Source organism: Heliconius melpomene, chromosome 16 (genome assembly GCF_056956725.1).
Source record: "Heliconius melpomene rosina isolate 202511_hmr_F chromosome 16, ASM5695672v1, whole genome shotgun sequence".
In the NCBI taxonomy this organism is placed as follows: Eukaryota; Metazoa; Arthropoda; class Insecta; order Lepidoptera; family Nymphalidae; genus Heliconius; species Heliconius melpomene.
This window is the reverse complement of record NC_140404.1, coordinates 8,595,501-8,615,546: the sequence shown is the minus strand read 5'-3', so window position 1 is coordinate 8,615,546 and position 20,046 is coordinate 8,595,501. Positions and strand designations below refer to the sequence as shown.

At 32.7% G+C, this 20,046-nt stretch overlaps 2 protein-coding genes and 1 non-coding gene across 3 annotated transcripts; all 3 read right to left on the bottom strand.

Annotated features, from left to right (window-relative positions):
- Positions 1-1,783: 1,783 nt before the first annotated feature.
- On the bottom strand, positions 1,784-3,552 carry LOC146530932 (uncharacterized). Its single transcript, XM_085198811.1, has 2 exons — positions 2,907-3,552; positions 1,784-2,814 (listed from the first exon to the last, which is right to left on the bottom strand). Exons 1-2 carry the CDS (start codon positions 3,221-3,223, stop codon positions 2,754-2,756), a joined length of 378 nt encoding a protein of 125 aa, XP_085054937.1. The 5' UTR covers positions 3,224-3,552; the 3' UTR covers positions 1,784-2,753.
- Positions 3,553-4,522: 970 nt separating this feature from the next.
- Grip163 (gamma-tubulin complex component 6) lies at positions 4,523-19,594 on the bottom strand. Its single transcript, XM_085198803.1, has 16 exons — positions 19,013-19,594; positions 18,515-18,695; positions 17,793-17,971; positions 16,412-16,541; positions 15,499-15,645; positions 15,092-15,303; positions 14,679-14,871; positions 13,897-14,026; positions 13,245-13,467; positions 12,207-12,438; positions 11,291-11,483; positions 9,763-10,861; positions 8,345-9,125; positions 7,532-7,755; positions 7,014-7,351; positions 4,523-6,505 (listed from the first exon to the last, which is right to left on the bottom strand). Exons 1-16 carry the CDS (start codon positions 19,415-19,417, stop codon positions 6,268-6,270), a joined length of 4,905 nt encoding a protein of 1,634 aa, XP_085054929.1. The 5' UTR covers positions 19,418-19,594; the 3' UTR covers positions 4,523-6,267.
- On the bottom strand, positions 7,911-8,029 carry LOC146530931 (5S ribosomal RNA). The gene has a single exon (XR_014878873.1). It is a non-coding gene; the product is annotated as a 5S ribosomal RNA (ribosomal RNA).
- Positions 19,595-20,046: the final 452 nt, after the last annotated feature.

The window sequence follows — 20,046 nt, the reverse complement described above, 5'->3', positions numbered from 1 at the left end:
TCTAAATTGGGAAAGGAGTACCCAGTAGACCGTGGAGGAGTACACCTAAACAATCTTTAACAATCTTTAAGAAATATCTCTTATAAACATAATATATAAACATTTTAATATAAAAAGATTTACCTAATTAAATTTGAAGATATCATATAGATAGCCTCATTGTTTTCTTGAGGCTTAAATCAAAGCGAACGTGGAAAATTTTGCTATCGATACTTTTAGGTGGACTGAAACATGGCTCACATTGTTACTCACTCGCTTCAGTAAGTACTCGGGTGGTCAATTTTATATGACTTGTAACTATAAATTATAATTGTAAATTGTTAGATATTGTTAATTATATATATTGAAAGATCGTTGTGGAGCTGTTGCTCAAGCGTGTGACTTTAAAGGGGTTTTGGGTTCGAATCTTCAAGGAAGTGAATTGTTGCGTATTAAAATTTTCTTTTCTTCGTTCTAATAACAGTTGAGTTCCGCCTCTTAACAGGCAATGCCTCGAAAATTCGACGGAAAGTCTCTTAAAGCTAGGTTCCCTCTGCCTACCCTGCTGTATACAGGTGGAGGCGGAGAGTACGGAGTAGCTTATTACTATGTTTTCTCTGCCAAAAAGATAAATAAAGAAAAATAAAGTAAAGTAAAGTAAAGAAACACATGTAGGTAATAAAATGTCACCGTAACGAAAAAATCACTAACGTTAATAAAAGTATTGCGTTCTTTATATCGAGTGACGAATCATCTTTATCAAATTATAAGGAATTATATAGATACATTATAAGTTTATACTTACGTATCAAGGCATTTTTATTTCCTTGTAATAATTTTCATTAATTTTATCATATTATTATCGATAAGGATGTAGATGTGTTTATTTAGTCATTTAAATTTTAAAAAAATAATCGTTAAATTAAATTAGGCTTAAGTTTCTAACTTGGGAGCAACATTTTCAAACCCTTATTGTATAACTATTTATAAAATTTGAAATTCTTCACTTAAAATATGTGCTTAAAAGTTATTTTATTTCATTAAAATATTTTAGTGTCATAGAAATTCATCATTCAAAAAATTATAACATGCAATTCAATTATACAAATATTTAATAAGTACTACGAGTATATACACCTGCCATCCTCTGTACTCTACCGAGGGAGGGGTCCTTCCCCTTGTGAGCCTAGAGCGTTCTCGAACGTTCCGCGTGCACTCGATCGATGCAGCTAGTATAAACCAAGTCTTGCAATGAAAATTTTATTAACTTTATTATTATTTTTATTTTTAAACCCAATTAATGTATATATAACATTAATATATGTAAATTAAACCCAATTAATATATGTAGCTTAGAACAATGAAAGTAAAGTCAATGTTAAAAGACTTTCATTAATTACCTTCTATAATTGACATAATATCTGTAGTAGAGTTTAAAAAATAGAGTAGAATAGGCAGTAATTTAATTGTTCGAAAATCTTTATTTATTGTAATCTAATTATGAAAATAATGTAAAAAAATAAAATTATTAGTGTTTATAATTATTAATTTTTATTTTCGAATAATCTTGAATAATATTAAATAATCTTTGTATTGCGAAAAATAGAGCACGATAATTAAGTTACAATTATTATACGAATTGTTATAATTTTACGCTTTAATGATTCAAATAATTACGAAATAGTGGCCAATTTAGATTTTTTATTAATAACTCTATTCTTTATCTCCTTATAAGTATCTTTTGGGTATGATTTAGTTATTTATAGTTACATTAAAGTAGGTGAAAGGAAAATGAAACATAAAATTAGGATAAGCAATATATTTTAAAGTCATCAGATCGGACAATGCGGATTACATGCAGTTCAAAAAAAAACAACTTTATTGAACATTTGACCAAAATCGCAGACAATTAAAAAACATGGCAGTTTATTTTTAAACTCAGGAACTTTACATGCGAGAAGTTTGAAAAAGACTGTATTCTTATATTTTTTCGCTTATCAAGATATATTTTGAACTAACATTAAAATTATTTTAGGTCATTTGCTAGTCAGTCATACTGATAATTTTCTTAATTTTAATAAAGCTGGTCCATTTACACAGTCATATTTAACATCACATAGAACCATGCAAAATGTAGTAAAATGTACCTTAAAACCTACTTAGTATAATTTCGGGACGCGCCCAAGTCACATTCCTGGCTTTAATTTAATACGTCACTGTTTTATACAATTATTAATGAAGTACATGCATATATACTGTAAATTTGTTTATATATTGTATTCTATTTAAAATTGTAAACAAATGTTCCAATATTATTTAATATAGACAAAAATTTACACTAACTATTGTCAAGAGAGTTGCAGATTGTAATTAAACATTGTCATCAATATTCTTAAAAGTATATATTTGTTTAAGGCTCACTAAATACGAAAATATAATTAATGAAGGTACTTCTTTTCTTTTTAAAATAAATAACACCGACTTACATATAACAAATCACAGATACCGATCGCCAACTGCCACAGCTACTGGACCGCCGGGACTCTAGCAACAAACAATAGAGGCCCGGCGTCCCCTTAAGGCTTAAACTAATCGCAGTCTTAGTCATACAAACAGCCCTTTACAACTTACAACCTCTCAACAACCTTAAATTTTAACAAAACAAACATGCCGTTAGAAGCGAACCAAAGGGGTGACGGCTAGTAATACTATTGCATTGTTTACATCAGTGTCCATCCTCGAGGGAGTGTCCCGGCTCTCCGCGGCCAGCGCGGTCACAGGTAGGGCACGCACACGCCGCAGCGCGGGCGCCGCTCGGGGGAGCCGGCGCTGGCCCTGCACAGAAGCACGGCGGGTTATCTCACGAGCTTCTCTCGTTGTGGCGCGAGTCAGCGCGGCTGAAGGCGCGCTTCAACTTGTCGACCAACCTGTTGTGGAACTTGTCCCCTTCTTGGGCGGGCGGGCTAGCCGAGCCCTTGCGGAGATCGGGGGCCCGCAGTGAGGCGCGCGAGGGCGGCGCGCGGCAGTAGGACAGCGAGCGCATGGCGGGCGCGCTGCGGTGCGGGCTGAGCATGGCGCGGGGGCCTAGCGCGGGACCCAGTGCAGGCCCCTCGGAGCGCGACTCGGACACCTTGCGCACGCGGCCCCCCAGCCCGCTCTTGTCCGCGCCCTCGGAGGTCCGCCTCGAGCGCTGCGAGTTGTAAATGTCCCAATCGTTCTTTACCACTGGCATCATGAACGCCATCTCGGCGGCGGCTACGGTTACTCTCGTCTTTTAACGTTTTCGTTGAAATATAGTCGGCGCCGCTGAAAATTATGCTTCGCGGAATTGTATGTTGCGATCGATAGCAGTAAATAACTCTTGGAGTACTTTTCACAATTTTCAGTTTTTATAGTTTATATTCTTCTATATTTATAGCAGTTAAATTGATTTTTAGTTCTTATTAGGTATATTTGTCTATAAAGAGACGTTTAGAAAGAATACACAAGCTTTCACTTCAATGTCACACACGTAGAAACTATTAAGTTCAGATGTTCACCTTAGGACGAATTGCTGTAGAATGAAGTATACGTGAAAACACCCTGAATATAAGGAAAACAATGGCGCCACTGTCGCAACGGAAACTGCTGTAAACTGCATTTTCTTTAGAGACATCTTGAAAAATTTATACTTTACCTGTGTAATGATTGAATAATATTTATAAAGTTAATGAAAATATTAAAAATATATGTAATTCAATATATACTCTGAAATTAATAATTCCAATATGATAAAAATGAATTGACTATTCATTACTAGATGGCAAATTAATTTACGCTATTGCACAACAGATGGCGTAATAAAATATTAACAATTTTATAGTGTACTTATATTTTCAACATGTTAAAAATTAACATTTTTATATGAATTAAAAATTTTATTTAAAAAAATATTATTTTATTTTCTATTTGTTACTTAAGTATATATATACATTATCGCTAGCTTAGAGTCTAGACAACACATATCGTGGACTCAAGAATTCCAGACAAACTAGATGGCGTTCTACATCATTCTAGAACCATCCATCAATATATACAGTGAGATGGGCCACCGAAAAATCTATACACCTAAATCTGTACAGAGGAAGTATGCACAAGTAAACGTAATACTTATTGGTATGTATCCAATACTTCTAGATAGGATAGAGGAGGCCGGCTAATCCGTTCCCACACCTAAAATTTTTACTATGAAAATAAAAATCCTAGCATCCCCTAAAAAATATCTCTAGATACGACAATGAAAAGCAGCCAAACCATGCTTCACTATAAAAAATATTTAGAATCATACGTGAAACAATAAGTACTTCAAAATAGCAATACCCTAATAAATAACAAGTATATAAAACTCTTCTGAGCCATGTATTCTTCTGAAACAGTCCGTAACTCTACAATTACCTACAACCGAAAGTTCTGGAGGCAGAGATCCCAAAAACATACACGAGCTCTAAAAGACGATTTTTCAAAATTACTAAAACATGTATATGGGAAAAATCAAACGAAATCGATTGTTTAGTAAATTTTATTTTAAATATTTTGTTCGAGTTAATAACAAAATTTTTAAAAAATGTAACATTAAATTATACATAATGATATTTACTATTACTTTTGGATGAGTATTCTTATTTTACGATAAGTCTTGACATTTTTTAAAAACTACTATAAGAATTAACAATGAAATTTGAAAATAAATTTGTAAATATAATATAATATTATTAATATAAAATTATTCTATTGAATGATTGACATTTTACACTATAATGTGCATTAACGTAAAGCAAAACACACACACATTAAAAACAAATTGGTGGGAGAAAACAATATTGTGAGCTTAAATTCTAAATCTGCCAAGTAACCTATTAAGTAAATTCTCAAGAGACTAAAAACATTTTTAAAAAACTATGAACTTTTCGAAATTATAGAAATTCTTCTGACAGTATATATTTATATAATTCGAAATTGATTTATATTTTCTCTACTATACGAAATAAAATAAAAATCGATTTTGTATTTATTTACACTTTCGAATTGTATAGACATGTACGAGTACAAAACGACAATAAACGAAATTAGCAGGTTTACACTTTAAACCGACGATGTCATTCTTAACATATTTTAACTTCACACTATAGGCGGAGAGAACCTAGTGTTAAAACACTCCGTTTCCCACGCACGGCACAATCTTCCAAACTTTTCGTATTGAGTATCGCAATTCATTGTCGCGCTTTGTATTATTGCCAGAGCGAAGAAATGAAAATAATTCATTCCCCACGTGTGGGCATCGAAACCACAACCGTCGGGTTAGGTCAGACGCTGTGCCGTTGCGCCACAACGATATTATACTTTTACTAACAAATATTACTTCCATATAACAATATTAAGTAAAATATAATTAATAGCGATAGAAGCATTATTACTAAATAACTAATAATTAGAAAATTACAACATAATAACTTTAAAAAGGCCAATTATTATTAAATATATATGTATATACATCATTCCACAATTATTATTAATTATCATGAATTTATATCTAAAACTCCTCTAATAAAAAGAGAAACTTAATCGACATGAACAATAATTTTCAGAAGACTAATTAAAATACATTATTACAAAGTAGACTTAGATAAAGAAATAATACTAGCAACCCAAATGCGGTTCCGCTCACTCAAATTTATTATAACATTATAGCCGAATTATAGAAAATCTCTATAATAATTATACCCTATATATTATTCTGATGTAGTCTATATTACTGTAAAGTTTCATCTCATTATGTTCATTACTTTTGTTTTGAAAGTGGAACAAACGTCCATCCTAACAAAACTTTCACATTTATAATATTAAAGAAGTGATTGTTATCGAATTATAAGTTATTAGTTTGACTGTAAACTAACTTAAATGTTTTTTTTATATCTATCCCGATTAACATAACCATTTAAATTAATAATATTATAACAATTAATAATACACTAGAAACTCGATTAACCGAACTAATTATTGTTGTTTGGCATTCGGATAATTGAAAATTATTGAATGGATGAAGAAAATAGGTACAAAATGTTATGTTTATTTGAAACAACAAATACATAGCAATGAAAATCTATATTTATTAATTAATTATTAAAAGATATATTTTCTAACATACAACATTTACATTTATTTTTATGTATATTTTGGATTTTGGATAATCCCAAGGCCGGATAATCGAGGTTCTACTGTATATAATACTAACCCTACAATATAATTAGATTAATTTGACTGTAAACTGATATTAGTGTCTTGTTTAGATTTATCCGGATCATAATAACCGTTTAAATTAACCATAGTCAGTAATTCAACTAAATGCCTTTGATATCCGCATTCCATAAGTTTCGTTACGACTTTATGTAAATATTTGGCAAGTTTCTCAAACAAATGGAACAATTCCTCGAGTTGAACGAAATTTGTATGTGTGAAGTTGCTGTTTTCTTCTTTTTGTTGCCATTCCCTAAAAAAATTCAAATAACTTTTGCATTACTATGATTTTGTATATAAATATATTTTTTTAATTCGCTCTATATTTTTTAAGTATGTCACATGTAGCAGGATAGGTAGAGAGAACGTTAGTGTCAAGGCATTCCGTTCTTTACTTTTTGTGTGCTTGTGGCGAAACTCCACGCTTTATATTCTCTTATAAGAAGAGGGGTGTTGAAAAGAACTCATACCCAGAATGTAAATCGCACCTACAACTAATGCGTTTACAGTCAAATAGTGTGCTACGATAGCTTTAATAAATAAATAAGATTTAAAAAACTGAACCGAGGCCGTTGTGGCGTAGCGGCACACAAACTGACTATTAACGCACCGCTTGAGACGACGAGTTCCTTCATTAAATCAGCAATTTCTCAAATCCCAAAGAATTGGGAAGGTCCCGACTACTGATGTAAGCACTAGGTTCCCTACCTACCCTGCTATATACGGGATACGGCGCGAACCTAAAACAAAAAATAACTCACCCAGCTTTCAAGACCCGACTAAACTTTAGTATCACAGTGAAAATATCATTCAAGAGCTTCATAACGGGTGTCGATCTATTATTTAGGAGACATCTAAACAAAACTTTCTTTATATAAACAACATGGCATTCGTATAAATCGTCTAAAGTTCTCGCTTTCTTCAAATCCTTCTCAAATTCCGTCCAAGATGTTAGAATACATGTTGTTACTATATAATTGTCTAAAGCTCGTATTAAAGATGCCATTATATGCCTATATATTTGTACTGATATGTATTGAGGTGATTTGAGAATCTTTCTCGAATGTTTCTTTGATAATTTCACTATTAATTTTAAAGCCTGAAATAAAGTATATTAGTCTTGTTTTATTATTAACATTTTATTATATTATTGGTTTATTAATAATTGCTAAATGATCGAGATATAGCAGTTCATTAATGTCTAACTAATTATTGTTTTACTATATAATTCTCTATATGCGGGATTGAGCGTAAAGCTAACAAAAAAACTGTACATTACCTCAAAATCTTCACTCAGAACCCAAAATATTCTTCTCATTTTAATAAGAAATTGGAATACTTTAGTATATCGCAATAACGCTTCCTGCGATAAAATAATATTCAACGGCCAACCGACAGTGTAAGTGAGGGACAAACACTGAAGAACATCCGGCGAACTGTGTTGGAAACTTAGCGGACACTCTGCGATTGTAAAAGACAAATTTTCCGAAAATTTGTGGACATCTGAAATTAAAAAAATATATATATAGTATTGTATTAATAAATATCTTAGTCGCAAAAACCAGCTAACTCCACTTGCGTGAACTTTACAAGAGACGCCGAAAACATTATCTTGTAAGGCAAAAATATAAAATATTATAATTCTCTACAACAAAAAAAGCCAACGACACGCGGTGTTCCCAGGCGGTCACCCATCCAAGTACTGACCGCGCCCGACGTTGCTTTACTTCGGTGATCGGACGAGAACCGGTGTGTTCAACGTGGTATGGACGTTGGATGATATACTTTTGAATTTGTTTATTACTATGAAAAATATACTATCATAGTAATTAATAAAAAAATTTTAAAAAATATACTATAATTTCAGCCGAATTGTAGAGGCATTGTGTGTTAAATAGTGGAGTTCAACGCCGCGCTATCCTTCGTTATCAGAGCGAAAAAATAAAATTATAAATTGAAATAAATATTTCGCTTCCTCGGGTGGGGATCGAACCCATAACCAGTCGCGTTTACTTACAACCACTAAATTGGGCCCCTGCGGCACGACAGACCTCAATACGTATTATGTTTATATAAATAAAAAATATCTTACGTGAAATCGACGATCCAAGTGCTTTATCCAAAATATTATGCAAAGTTGCAAAATTCAACAGTTCTTGTGGATTGAGTGTCTTCGTTAACTTAGCAAATAAATTATGACAGATACTTCTAGAAAACTCGCCGTCCATTAAAAAGAAATAATCCTTCAAACTCCTTAAATGTTCATACATATCTAAATTAACTAGGAAATGTGTTAAAATCGAGTTATTTACGACTTCCAATTGATATGTTAATGGCAGCATCACAGATTGTTGCAAGCACGCAGTGAGCGTTGCTATATTGTCACAAGTTATTTTTTCCTCCTCTTTCTCTTTGGAATGAGTAAAAATATTATCGTAAGGCTTTTTCTTAAATTCTTCAAACATTATTGCTGGATTTGTATATGTAGTACAAGATTCTTCATTCGTTCTATTAAAATAATCCTTTGAATATTTTCCAAGGTTTTTTACACCGAATGGATCAAAATTATCTAAATTGTATGTACCATCTAATATATTGAAAAGCGATGTTCTTAATGGAATATCACTATAATCTATGCTTTTTGATGGTGAATTTTCGATACTAACGTCCGTCTGTACGTCACTTATGATTTCAGTCGCTGCAGTTTCATCATCTACTATTATGGAAAAATTAAATCCATCAGATGTGAGATATTCTTTATCTTTTGGTTTAGTGGCATCTGTATCTCTAGTTTCACTTTGAGGTGTGAATAAGTCTGCGGTCGTAGCACTCTCTATTGGTATTTCCGCAGTAGTAGGAGTTTCTAAATCCAACTGAAAATTGTTATTTTTATTATTTTTTAGCATCACACTGTACCCCGGTAGGGTAATTTAGTGTTAAGACCCTGTTCTACAAGCTAATTGACATCTAATTTCCGGTTTTTGGTACCAGAGCGAAGATATGAAAATTACTTATTCAACCGGATAGGAATGAAATCTACAAACGTCGCGTTTACAACCAGACGCCACAACATTATAACACATTCTTAATCTTTACGTAGTCTTATTTGAAACTGGTACGTTTGCGAAAACGACCACCTTTTTATCTCTCCGAATCGTAGACTTAGCTATGTTTTTAAATAAAGACGAAAACCTTTTAGTCTAAACATTTTTACAACAACTAACTATTGGGCAGATAATTTAAATAAGTTTCCACAAATTTGTTAAATTGTAAATTATATTTTGATCCAGAATAGTTACCAATCGTTCCTCATTTACACTACGTTCCCCACTGTCCGCCGAATTCTTGAGACATTTGCATTGCCTCGTTACCAAAGCGAAAAAATATAAATAATAAATATTTAATTTCCCCGAATGCCGAGTGAAATAGAATATTTAAAACCCGCAAACGTCATGTTAACAGGCGCGTATAATGTAAAAAAAAATATATAATTTATTTTAATAAACTTACCCCAGGAAAGAGGTCGCCTGGTGTTACCGCCCCAGTATTAGGTGTCGTTACAGTCTTGTTACTAACTGAAGGTTCACTATAAGGTTTCAAATTTAACCTTAAGCTCGATTTTTTTGAAGAATCAAACCTTGGTCCTTTCACATTAATATCGTATTCGGACCCGAGCACTTTATTTTTATTAATAATCGCCTCTTCTTGAGCCACATTTGCTGGGTCTTTTCTAGAAAATCTTTCGGCAGGAAGGTTATATTCGACCCCTAATACTTTTCTTTTATTTATCAACGCTTCCTTTTGAGCTTCCGTTATTGGTTCGACAATTGTCTCAACTTTAACTTCCGGTGCACTCATACCGAATTCAGTACCTAAAACCTTCATCTTGTTTTTTCTTGCTTCAGAAAACGCCCATTCTTCTTCAATATTATTCTCTTCATCGATAGAAGAAGTTTTAAGTGTTGGTAATTTTTTGACTTTATTGTTTTCATTATCAGTTTGTCCGAATTCGTGCGCCATTACTTTTTGCTTATTCTTGAAAGCTTCTTGTCTGTTTTCTAAGAAATGTAAATTATCGAATACGTCGTCTAAATGTGCACCAATAACGTCATTGGAAGTTTCTTTTTTAAAATTATCTTTATTATTAATAACATTTCCTTGAGCGTCCATTTCAATTTCGTTATCGCACGGTGTTTTTTCTTTCGGTTTTGCACCAAATATGTTTTTAGCAACATTACATATGGCACTAAATACATCATTTGATGACTGAGCCTTCTCTTTGTTTATATTTAGCTCTGAAGCTTCCGAAGATTCTTCTAAATCGACAGATGGCGTTGAATCATTACTTTTATTTTCTTCACCATTATTATTATCTATAGTATCTAAGTCATCCTCAGATTTAAAATCACTTTGTATAGACATGGCCATTACGGATTCATTCCGTTGATGTTCCAGTTCTAACTTTTCTCTCTTTAGATTACGTTCTTCCGTTGAAAGAAGTTGTATGCGACTTTGATCTAATTGTAAACGTTTTATTTTCCACTCAGTGTGTATTTTACTTTTTTCTACTTCCATATTTAATTTTGTATAATATTCCATAATTTTATTTCTGCAATAAAAATATTGAATTTGAACCAAAAGGAAAAACATATTTTGTAACAGTTTTATATTTATAAAGAATTTTATTAAGAAACCAAGTATTAAACTTTACACAAGAGTATTTTATAGGTAACATAATTATGATAATCTTTCTATTATATAAACAAAGATTTGTGTAATAAGTACCTTTCGGTAAGCTAAAAATCACAATAGAGTGGGTTCCTTTGAACCCAAGATATTTTAGGACAAAGTAACAATAAAAAAATGTATTGTACACTCAGCAAAAGACACATATATAACGTTAGAAACGTTACTTATTATTACTATACTATATATATATTGCATAATAAAAAAGAACTATTATAATAATAGATTTGCAAAAACCCATAAACCTCTATTCATAGAAAACCCTGTCTTAGCCCTAATAACATATAATCACCTTTCAGTATCCTTTAACTTTGAATCGACTTCCTCGGTAGCTTTCTCCAAGTTCTCTTCCATTTCGCATATCTTACGTTCTCGTTTCTTTGCATTGTTCTTAGCTGCTTTGGCTTCAGCTATTGCCGCTTCTAGAACTCTTAGTGAATGTTGTTTCTCCGCTATTATTAACTGAGCCAATCTCTTACGTTCCGCTAAATAAATCAAATATTTATAAAATGCATTCAATAAATGTTTAAAGATGGGACATTTGAATCGATTGTAAACGCAACGGTTGTAGGATTACCACTCGCAGGAATAAATTATTTTTATTTAATTATTTTTATAGATCTTTCAATAAAAACAAACATAAAAATATTTATTTCCCTAGTGATCAATGCGTAAATGTCTAGAAAACCGAGTGGCCAAAAAGAGCCAAGCCAAGAGGTGGCAAAAAAGGGCGGTGGCCACCCCGAAGTTAACGCCCTGAAGCTCACTCCAGGGTGGCCACTACAGCGGCCAATAAGGACTATCCATAAATCATCTCACTTCATCTCACTTAATTGGTGGTGTATCATTAAGTAAGATCAATTAATATCACATTGTTTGACAATCATTGGGTAGGGATCTTAAATTGTGGTCAGCTTCACGCTGTATTCCGCATATAGCAGAGTAGGAAGAGAGAACCTAGTATATAGACAATCTGTTTTCCACTTTCCCCTGAATTTTTCAAGACATTTCGTATAGAATGGCGAAACTCAAAGCCGTGTTTCTAAAACTTCAAAAAATGATATATAAAATAATTTTCAGAAATACTGCTTAAGTTTAATAATTTATAGGTTTTATTATGTAACGCAATTAATAGATGGCCACTAATTGCACCAAAAAAAAGACGGAAATGATATTAAAGTCATAAAATTTTTTTCTTAAATACGTACCGACAATTTTTTCCATAGTTTCAGCTTGTTTTAAGGACGCCATTTCAGCAAAAGCTTTTTTCTCCGCTTCCCTCTTTAGTAAGATCTGTTCAAATGTAACCGGTTCACCGCTCACAAAGAGACATCTTGTTCTATAAACATCTAGTAATTGTTGCTGCCGTTCCAGTTCCTCGAAATTAGCGCAGCAACGGACAGACGGATGGTCTGATGATATAAGTAATACTAGAGGATCCTGGAAAATCAAGTTCAAAATATACTTTATATATATAGAAATTTGCAAGCACTTTCGAATCAATAATAAAGCTACCAACTAGGCTAGGCTTGAAAGGCACTCAAACTTCTTAAAAGTTACGTTTTTATAATTTCGTTAAATAATACAATAATAAAATAGTAATAATAATTCTACATAGGATTCAAATAATCTTGACTTCATACATTTTCATCTTTAAAATACTTTTCTCATAATCTATATATATAAAATCGAAAGGTCACTCACTCATCACGAAATCTCAGAAACTACATGTGCTAGGACTCAAATTTTGCATAGAAGTTATTTATAGGATGTAGGTGCTCACTAAGACGGGAATTTGCTATATTCGACTTCTAAGGGGTTGTTTTTAGGGTTGAAAGTTTATATGAAACTTCGATACTACAAATGCTAGGAGTCTCAAATTTTGCATGGACGTCACTTATAGGACGTAGGTACTCTCATGGAGACTGAAATTAATAATAACGTAGACCACGCAGGCGAAGCCGCGGGCGGGCCGCTAATAATACATATAAGTATGTATGATTTTCGTACTAAGTTTAACGTGTGGCGCAACTAAACACTACGGCTTATTTTGTTTGCAGAGCAAGGAAAAGAAAATAAATCGTTCTCCCATATAGGAATCAAATTCACAACTGTCGAGCTTACATTCAAAAAATATACCAGTGCACCACGAAGGCTTCAATAAAAAAAACATTCTAATATGTCATTTTAAAAAAGAAAATTTAATTAAAAAAGAAAAAAAAAAGATAACGTTTTATTGTACTTACACTAGGATTACATAGTTTTAATAATCTTAAGGACTTTCCGCACAAAAGTATGAACGAGGCCAGCGGTCGTAGGAACGCGGGTACCGCATAACACATTGTTATATGAAAGCCTTTATCCCAATATCGTTTAGTTCGAGAGTTCACATACTGACTGTCTTTTTTTATGAAAAACTCGTTAAATATATCATCCAATTCGCCCTCGAATATGAAACGTTCGATAAATCTTAAAAATAAAATAAGAAAAAAAAATTTTTTTTCATTTAATATACATAGAATAAAAAACTGAGATATATTTTTTTCAGTTTCACGTTTCACACTTATCCCTCATAGAAGGGTAGACAAACAGTACCTAGTGTCAAGTCCCTTTCAATTTCTCGATTCCACAAGAAACGCACGAAACTGAACGCCGCGCTTTGTTCTACCAGAGGGGGTACGTTTCCCCCGTTACAACGGTAACGAGTACCACCTTTCACCGTAGTGCTTACAGTTATGGTGCGCCAAGGCCCCTCAATAGAAATTGAGATAATATAACGCATATAAAATTAATTTAATATAAAATAAAATTACCTAGCATTTTCACATTTAATAAAGAAAGATCTTTAGAAAGTAAAATCTAACTAGGTTTTAATATAAATCAATATTTTATACATACTTGAAATAAACTTTACATACACAAAACAGTGAGTCAAACAATGTGAGCGCTGTCTGTCTGTGCGTCACAAGAGATATCTCATTAAAGAGATACGACATTAGCTCTGCCCCGTGTGGTATTACAACTGAATCTGAAAATTTCAATTATTATGAAAATTAGTGACAATGCTAAATCTCTTAATAAAGTGGCTATGCAATCTAATAATTCATTTTATATAATAATAATATCTGAGGCCGTCAGTAGCGCAGGGGCATAAACTTGCGAATGTAAACGCGACAATTGTTAAGTCGATTCACACTTGGGGGAATAAAATACTGTCATTGAGCCGCCACTCAACAAGCAATGTCTCAAGAATTCGGCGGAAAGTGGGGAAAGGAGTGTCTCAACACTACGTTGTTAGGTTCCCCCTGCCTAACTTGCTATGTGCGTGATACAGTGTAAAGCTAATATCTAATTTGAGGACATATAAAAATATTTTGTAAGAATATATTATTATATTCTCATCAGCATTGGAGACAAAAACAAAACTTCAAACAAATCGGCAAAAATACAAAGTGATCGAAGTAGAACGTTACAAGATCTTACATAATTAAATTTTATTGATTGACCAATCATGTACTCGATTTATCGATAAATTGATTCGTTGATAAATTTATCGATCGATCCTGTGCTTATTGCATCCTTTCACCACCCATTGACGGATGACGAATGTAGGATGACATGAGATGAATGACGGGTGACGGATGACGTTTTTATGAATGACGGTCAGACAAAATATTTACCAATATCAACCATTCTATATATTGATGCAATAGTTTCAATTTCATACTTTAGAGGTTCCATATGATATAATATTTGTAACAACGTTGGCATACAGTTTAGGTCCTCAGTTGTAATTTCGTAACACCCTCGATATATCTTTGTAGCTTTTAATCGAAACTGTAATAAATATCTTCTTATAACTTCTCGTGCAGCCTAAAAAATTAATAAAATTTAATCTGTTGACATTCTTTTAAGTAGGTCTCTCACGCTTGTGCAACAATGCCAAGATGGCCTTTCTAAACAGGACCAAGCATATGTAGTGTTGTCTTTAAAATGAAAAACTATCAAATGTAGATTATGTATAGGTAACTCTTGTAAAATCTTAGTGACATTAAATTTACAGAACATTAATAAAGAAATAGAAAAAAAATACCTCATAAATAAGTCCTTTGGTATGAGAATGATCTTCAACTGAAAGATTAAAGGCAAAATTATAGAGCCTTCTATAATAAGTTCCTACTAGCAGCAATGGCAATATATATCCTCTTAACTGCTCCTTCGATATTGCTTCTAAAATTATATCATCCCGCATAAAAAAACAATTTGATTCCACACAAAAAGGAAATGATTTTGTTTCTACACCAACTGCAACAAAATACAAATACTTAAATAAGGAATAGATATTTTCATAATTTAATTCACATATTCGTCTGTTTGTCTGTCTATATGTCTGTATTCTTCCTTCTAATAAATAATATTTTAGTTCTTTGAGTTTCACGCTGTATCCCGCACACAGCAGCTCGTATCGTCGTATATTATAATAAATAAAAAATAGCTTACATAACAAATACATGGTATGCCTAATAAATTGTTTCTCAGACATAACACTGAGCTCTGATAGTTCATTTCCATATAATTCTCTCCAAAGTTTCATTTCTCTTGTTGAACTTGCTAATAATTTTCTTTCATTCACTAACGGCATTTTGGCTAAAAACATATATATCAAATAAAAGAATATCATTTTTTTTATGGAAAAAGACAAGGCAAACGAGCATTCGGGTCACCTGATGGTAAGTGGGCTCTACATTGTATGCATCAAATGGTTCAAGCTGATACTGGGGTGCAATAGCCCAGAGATGAGAACAGTACATTCGAAACATTAAGGCCCAATATGCTGATACTGGACGCGGCAATAAGGGGAGTGTTTTGAAAGACTGGTGATGTGATAAATGGGTTTTTTAGTGGTTAACGCGCAAGCTGTGTCTTCAGGGGGTTAAATTGAACCAAGTTCCTTTCACACCAGAAGACAATCTCGAGGGAGGCCTCAACAGAAGACACAAATTTATTTCGGCATTGTTCAGCGTTTTCCCGAGAAAGACTTGCGCGGCCGGAGTACACTGCGTCCACTATGCTATCATCTGCATAGCATATATATTAACAGAACTTAAAACATTTTTATAGTGCCATTATGGCGCAGGGGCACAAAGTGTAATTGTAAACGCGACTGGTTGTGGGTTCGATCCCCACTCGATGATATGAAATATTTATTTAAATTTATATTTTCATTTCTTCGGTCTGGTGTCGAGGCAAAGCACGGTGTTAAGTTCCGCTACTCAACACACAATACTTTCGAAATTCGGGGGAAATTGGGGAATGGCGTGTCAAACACTAGGTTCCCTCTGCCTACCTTCTGCTGTATGTGGGATGCAGTGTGAAGCATATATTTTTTTTTGAAATAGAGAAAATTACATACAAACAACATCCCAAATATCCTCAGGTATATGTTTATCAATTTGCGAGGCTATTTCCCATATGTCCATGTCATCTGATTTTCTTCTAAACACTTCCTTTATATCAGATTCATTTGTACTTACTGTAGAAACCTATAACATTATCATCAATCAATAATAACACTTTGACATGGTATAACTATTTTTCTTACTCTTTGATGTCAGATTTATATAAATATGTATAATATTATTATTAAAAGTGCCAAAGATAATATTTACACTTTTTTTGCATCACTATTAAGTTTACAAAAATTAGTAAATAAGACATATTGCATGATGTACCATTCTTATTACATATACTAGCGGACGCGCGCAGCTTCGCTTGCGTAATTAGGGGTGAATTCTAATAAACCACGAAACAAGTGTTCAGTGAAATATTTTTAAGAGTCCAAATTTCAAATTTTATAAAAATCGGTGGCGATTTAAAGATTTTTCCATACAAACTTTCAACCTCTTATTTGCACCCTTAGGGGATGAATTCTAGAAAACCATGAAACACATGTTCAATTAAATATTTTTAAGAGTCTAAATTAAAAATTTTATAATAATCGGTGGCGTTTTAAAGATTTATCCATACAAACTTTCAACCCCTTATTTGCACCCTTAGGGGGCGAATTCTAGAAAACGATGAAACATGTGTTCAATCAAATACTTTTAAAAATCTAAATTCCAAATTTTATAAAAATCGGTGCCGATTTAATTTTTTTTTCATACAAACTTTGAATCCCTATTTCACCCCTTTAGGGTAAAAATTTTTCAAAATCCCTTCTTAGTGGATGTCCAGATTATGAAAGTAAACATCTGTCCAAATTTCACGTTTCTACGCACAGCGGTTACGGCTGTGCGTGCGTCTTACCTCAGTCAGTGAGGACAAGTCCTTTTATATATATAGATTATTGAGATAGCTTTACACAAATAGAGGATATGCAGAGGGAACCTAGTGTTAAGATGTTCCTTCTCCCACTTTCCATCACAAAGAGACAAAAAAATAAAATTAATGTAGTTATTATTATTAAAAATAGTTGTTTTGTCATTTCTTGTCATTTGAAATAAATAATAATAATTATTATTATAATTCCTTTCATGTCAAGTGGATGAAATCAACGTCATGCTTTGTCTCATTGCGCGGTCATGGCACAGAGGTAGAGAGTATGCTTGGTACGCATTGATGGTTGTAGGTTGACATCCCAAAATGAATGGGAATAAAAGACGGTGTTAAATTCTGTCACTAAACACACAATATCTAAAAATTGGACAGTATATGGTGAACTGAGTCCCCTCTGCCTACCATGCCAAAAGGAGGGATACATTGTGAAAGTGAAAAAAAATCATATATTATATTACCTTAACATTAACATCTGTAAATTGAGATGTTGGTATTTTAATATCTCTAGGCACATTAAGCCTAGGGAAATTCAGTGTATTTTCATATGGAGTACTGACGGATGTCATTGATAGCAGTGAAATTGGACTTTTGATTATCTTTACATCTACAGGACTGTGTGGCTTGCTTTCTGGTAGAACTGCAAAGGATTTAAGAAATTTTGTGCTCCAACATGCAATATCTTAAAATTATTATAAATATAGATCCTGTCTGCCTACTATGTGGGAAAAAATTAAGCTAGGAAACATTTTTTTGCTGCAGCTATAGCAAGAAAGGCAGAGAAGAAGTAAGTATACTCTATTCACTACTGTCTATTCTGATTAAATAATTAATCTGATTTTAACATTTATGTCTGTTGTATTTATGATGTGGTGATAGCATAACTTAACACTGCACTTTGCCTTGCCAGAGCAAGGTAATAAAAATAAATTTGTTTGATCCCAAATCCATTACCATCACATTTATGAGATATTGTCTCACTGTACCACAATGATGCTATCTATGTATAGAGACAAAGACATAGCACAACATTAAGTTCCACTGCTCAATACTCAATGTTTCAATAATAAAAAAAGTGTTAACACATTTCAGTTCCTATGTACTGTCCACATAGGGAATTAAATTTCTTAACACTATGGTGAATATATGGTGTGAAGCTAAACAAAATAACATTGATGCTTACATGATTTTGATTCAAAGCTTTTAACTGTGTACTCTTCATAAGACTTTGTACTCTTTTGTTTTAATGAATATGGAAGCTCAAATATATGCTCAGGATAATATGAATACGGCTGCGGTGACCCAAAAACTTCTTGCTTTGGTTTAGGCAGCATTTCATCCAAGAGTCCAAATGAAAATGGATTCTAAAAAAAAAAATTGCTTTAATATTCAGTTTGTTATGCTTAGTATAAGCAACTAATCATGTAAACATTTCATTGTAGATGCTACTCTGGCATAGCAGCACAGCAGCTGACTGCATGTAGTGTTTGTGGGTTTGATTCCCCCTCAGCGAAATTAATTACTTTTATTTCCTTACTCTGGTAAGGAGATAAAGCATGGTTGAGTTCCTTCAATTAACTTGCAATATCATAAAAAAATCACAGAATGTGGAAAAGAGAATATCAACATTACGTTCCCCCTCTGATACACTTGAAAATGTTAAATAAATTTCTCTATTTACTTGAAACAACTTTGTAGATAAATCTTCTTCAGAAGAATTTTTCAGAGCAATTAAACATTTTAAAACATTATTTATATATCCCTTTTTATCGCCAAAATCTATGCTGCGTAATGTTTTTATGTGTTTTTTCAATTCAATGCATCTTTTATATTCCGCAACATTTTTCACATTTTGTTCCAAAACAAAACTATGTGATATCAAATCTACAAATGGATCAGCATGGATTGAACTACTTTCAGATGGCGATCTTTTCAAAATTATCTCATATGACTGCGATCTTAATTTCGCAGCTAAACTCTTTTGAGATAATCCACTTTGTACATAATATTTCGCTGATGTTTTCGTACACAATTCTGTAAGGAGCTCATAAACTCCTAAACCTTCTAAATCGTTTGCTAAATCCATTTCTGTAGTTTCTTGTTTAAAGCTGATATAAGCTAAACATATTCAATATATCGAAAAATTTTGCATTGATATAACACGAATTCCTTTGTAAATAAATTATAGTGCTTTGATACTATCATTAAAAGTAAAAGAACAATAATTCTCGTATTTTTTGTTTTATGTCAATAAAAATGTTATTTGAACTTTGACGGTTCTTAAATGTTTGACATTGACTTAATGTTTTTTTATAGTACTGATCAAGGAACATAAATACTAGTACTATTGGTACTGATTAAGCCCGGCTTCCACTGCGAGTTTAAAGTTAAAATCGCCAGAGTAAGCAGCATACTTGTATTCCATCTAATAAATAGTTAGGTGGAGGACCAAGTGAGCAGAAAGAGTTGAATTGAACTCGCTCAGTACTAGGGAGTGAAGTAATTTCAAAGTACGAAACTCTTTGTGAGTGTAAATGTAAACCAATTTTATACAAAGCGAGTCCATTACGCCTGACCATTATCCGCTCACTTTTCTGTCACGGTGCAAACCGTACTTTAAAATGACTAGTTGCGATCCGTACGCGACGGTTAAATATTTATATTTAGTTTCAATATATTTTTTTAATTTAGGAATTAATTAATTTATATTTTGTA

Excerpts from the sequence above, each read along its gene's own strand:
- Grip163 (XM_085198803.1), bottom strand. The coding sequence starts at position 19,417 with ATGGATTTAGCAAACGATTTAGAAGGTTTAGGAGTTTATGAGCTCCTT. Across the intron at positions 16,542-17,792 it reads TTACAGATGTTAATGTTAAG|GTTTCTACAGTAAGTACAAA; the intron begins GTAATATAATAT and ends ATAATGTTATAG. Across the intron at positions 14,027-14,678 it reads ATATAGAATGGTTGATATTG|ATTCAGTTGTAATACCACAC; the intron begins GTAAATATTTTG and ends TGAAATTTTCAG.
- LOC146530932 (XM_085198811.1), bottom strand. The coding sequence starts at position 3,223 with ATGGCGTTCATGATGCCAGTGGTAAAGAACGATTGGGACATTTACAAC. Across the intron at positions 2,815-2,906 it reads GGGGACAAGTTCCACAACAG|GGCCAGCGCCGGCTCCCCCG; the intron begins GTTGGTCGACAA and ends GCTTCTGTGCAG.